General features: G+C 42.4%; 1 protein-coding gene across 5 annotated transcripts in view; it reads left to right on the forward strand.

Moving 5' to 3' along the window:
* Positions 1–3,683, forward strand: part of radil2a (Ras association and DIL domains 2a) — a 55,439-nt gene that overhangs the window by 29,817 nt on the left and 21,939 nt on the right. For all 5 annotated transcript variants that reach the window (XM_032537044.1, XM_032537042.1, XM_032537046.1 and 2 more), the window contains 2 exons: positions 1,780–2,463; positions 2,669–2,706. In XM_032537044.1, the coding sequence (XP_032392935.1) occupies positions 1,780–2,463; positions 2,669–2,706 (722 nt within the window). The remainder of the gene's footprint in view (positions 1–1,779; positions 2,464–2,668; positions 2,707–3,683) is intronic.

Below are 3,683 nucleotides of genomic sequence, written 5' to 3' on the forward strand. Positions count from 1 at the left end.
ACAGTGCTGAAAAGAAACCTTGGGTTGTTCTTATTTTCTTCTATTAGTGTTGAGTAATAGTCTGATCTGGCATTTCTGAGGGCCTTCCTATAAGTTTTCAAATTGTCTTGCCAATCCAAACGAGATTTTTCCAGTTTGGTAGAACCTCAAGTTTTTGCAAGATTTGTTTTAAGTTGTTAGTTTGTGAGTTATACCAAGGTGCAAGTTTCCTTTGCTTCATCATCTTCTTTTAAGAGGAGGAACAGAGTCTAAAGTTGTCCGTAGGCAGGTTGTAGCACTATCTACAAAATTATCAAGTTGGGAGGTCCTCTGTTATAGTAAAGCATGACATTTAGTTAAATGCTGTTGGAATATCTTCTTTAGATTTAGCTATAGCACTGTCAGATATGCATCTAGTGTAGAAACAGTTATCCAATTTAGTAAAGTCAGGTAGTAAGAATTCGAAAGTTATTAAAAAATGGTCTGATAATACCGGATTTGAGAGCAAAGCTTAACCAGAGTCAAATCCCTTGTTTGTTTATGCAAACCTGGCAAATGAAGGTGATTCTTATTCTAATAAAATGGACACTAAGTGTATAAACTAGACTTTTCCTTAAGTAGAAATTAATATGTGTTTTCAAACTATGAAACTTCTCAAATCTTTTGCACGTAGAAGATTACACACAATGTGACAGCACTACCTCCACATTGCTTGCCACAGGCCTCTCAGACTGTAACCAGCACAGATGACGACTAACAGTCTTTTTGTGGTGACCACGAGGTCACGGACATCACCGACGTCTCACTCATAAGCTCTTCTTTTCCTGTCTCCCCTTTCGCTGCCAGCAAGCTGATCATGCTGCTGTTTACAGGCACACTGCTGGCTCATTTCCAAAATGTTAAACAAGAACATCAATCCTGTTCTACATGTTGACTGGCACTGGGAAACAAGTTCCAATCAAGAGCATGAGAAAAAATAAAAAGCTGCTGCGTAAACCGAAAACAAATCAGCAACTATTTTGATGAATCGATCAGTCGTTGGTCAACTTCAAGCAACATTTGATGGTCTTAGCTCCTACAATGTGAGAATCTGTTGCTTTTTCCTGTCTTATAGTAGACTAAAATAAATATTGCAGGCTTTTCGACTGGTGGTTTGGAGCTGTAATCAGGCCTTAAAAGTTAGGCCCGACAGAATTTGACCCGAGCCCGGCAAGTACATTTTGATTGACAGCTTTTTAAATGCCCAAATCCGTTTACAGCCCGACATTATTCAAATGTGCGCACACACAGCTCTTTCGCTTTTTATCAAGAGTGAGTCATTTATACATTTTGCTTTCTATGCCGGTGCAACCAAAACGTAATCGCCAGAGGCCAGCCTCCGTTTCACCTCCTCACCATCCATTTTCTTGCTAATTGAAACGCATCACCTGACCGCTCATTCACCGTGCAAGCCTGAGTCTGGCTCGAGCACCTGTAAAATGATCCAAATTAAGATCGAACCGTTCGGGCAAAGATCTTCAGCTCTATGTTGGTTGGAAAAAACGAGCTTTTTGACGATGTTACTAGGACATTTAGCTATTTATATTCTCTAATATTTTATAAACCAAATGATTCAATCTTAAATACATTTTCCAAAGAGTGGACTGTTGATTGGACAAAAACCAAACATTTAAAGAAGAAACATAGGATATGTGACGTGCACCAATCTTATAAAACCAGACAATAAATGGATTATAAGTGGCAGATTCATTGATAGTAAAAAGTGCTGTTAGAAGTAAAACAGAACACTTTTTTTTGCAGGATTTTGTCATCTACCTGATGAGTGGGACCACCACCATCTTTGGCTGCTGCAGGGAGCACTGTAACGGAGAAGACGAGGAAAGGTTAAAGGTGGACATCCTTCTCTTTGCTCCGGATGTGTTGCCTCAACACTGCTGTGTCAGACGCCTGGACTCCTCCACAGGGGAGCACAGGAAGACCTTGACAATGCTGAAGCCCCTTCACGGTGCTCCTGTGACCAGAAATGGTTTCCTCCTTAAAGAGGAGGAGGAACTGAACCCAGGGGACTTGGTGGGCTTGGGAAAACACTACCTGTTCATGTTTAAGGATCCTACCAGCACATCGGGATCCCTTCAGACCCCTCCCTGGATGACCACACTCTGCCCGAACGCGGATACAAAGACATCATCCTCTTGTTTATCATGTGGCTCCTCTGTTACCATCAAAAAGCTCAAGAGAAAGCCTTTACCGCCTCTTTGGAGGGACCTGGAGGGCACAGAGGCCGTGGTAATATATGAGCTGGAGCAGGAAGAGAGGGTCCTGCAGGAGATTTTGGACATGTTGGACCCCAGTGGAAGTGAACCAAAGCTGACACCTGCTTTCCTGCTGAGCCTCTGCATTCAGCACTCAGCTGCCACGTTCGAGCTGACACACTTCAGGCAGCTACTGCTCCGGATAGCCAGCCAGATCCAGCTCGTTATGTGGGTAAGGATGAAACTCCCACTTCAGATAATTGACCTTTTGGGCCAGAGAATCTCAAATGTATGAACAAAGTGTCTATTCAGGACTTTATTCGCATAAGTGTGAAGAAGAATGTAGAGTAATCAAACGTGCCATCAGGGTCATATTTAATGTTTGCTGGTGAGACGTGCATGAAATGGATATTTTCTTCATGTGGTTCCCCTCTTAGGAGAAGACAAAGGAACTTGCAGCCATCCAAACAGAAATGTGAGTATACAAAGTATTTTCAGAATGCCCCAGAAATACATGACAATGAGCTGCCACAGAGAGAGGGGCAGCAGCTGCTGCCTGTGATGATATACGACACCTCAAGTTTTACTGTCTGAATAAAAGAGGAGTTAAAGTCTGATTTTACAACTATTTGCTCCTCCAGAAAACAATGAGGTTTTTTTAAATGCAGGTTGTGCAAAGAGAGAATTTCCCACAGTCTCTTCTCTAAGTAGATGCAGCTGAGAGTTTTTCTCATGAGCACAGAGCCTACTTCCTTACATAGCAGTGTCACCAGATTACACTTTGTCTGTCTCAGTGGGTGAGCAGAGTTATCAAAGTATAACAGTGTTTCCTCTAGAATATTTTTTAAATGTCAAAAATTAACATCCCACTTGAAAACATCAGTCCCTATGACCGCTACGGTCAGAAACATTGTGCCAAAATATCAACAAAAATGTTGCTGTCAACAGGCTTATCTGCTAATGTTAGCTACCCACTGTTACCTTGAAACCATCCAGCAAATAGACTGTACCAGAGGGAGGTTACCTGAAACCGGTGATTTAATGTCACCGCTCATTTAAAACACAGAGTCACAAGAAAACAAAACGCTGAGTGAACATTACTAGCTACGTAGCTATGTTGGTTTTGAGCGGTATGCACCCCCACTCTCGTCTCATCTGGGGTCTGATAAAAAGTAAATTCATCAAATTCAGTGTCCACAATGCTGTTTTCCAATAAACTCTAGCTTTCATATTTCACGGGGCCCGCGTGAGTGCGGATTTCATGTCGCGGATTTCGTAGCTGTTGCCTAAGATTGATAACTGTTCCAGCTGATGACAGTCCGCTTGAGTTCAGTAGAGCAGACGGCTGTGCAGAGTAGTGTAACTACGACTTTATGACTTTTCATAAACAGCTGATGGAGCGGTGGTGGGCGGTGTCTATAGCGGAAACCCTGTTGTGCGTCTGCCCTATAC

Source organism: Etheostoma spectabile, chromosome 15 (assembly GCF_008692095.1).
Source record: "Etheostoma spectabile isolate EspeVRDwgs_2016 chromosome 15, UIUC_Espe_1.0, whole genome shotgun sequence".
NCBI classification, from domain to species: domain Eukaryota; kingdom Metazoa; phylum Chordata; class Actinopteri; order Perciformes; family Percidae; genus Etheostoma; species Etheostoma spectabile.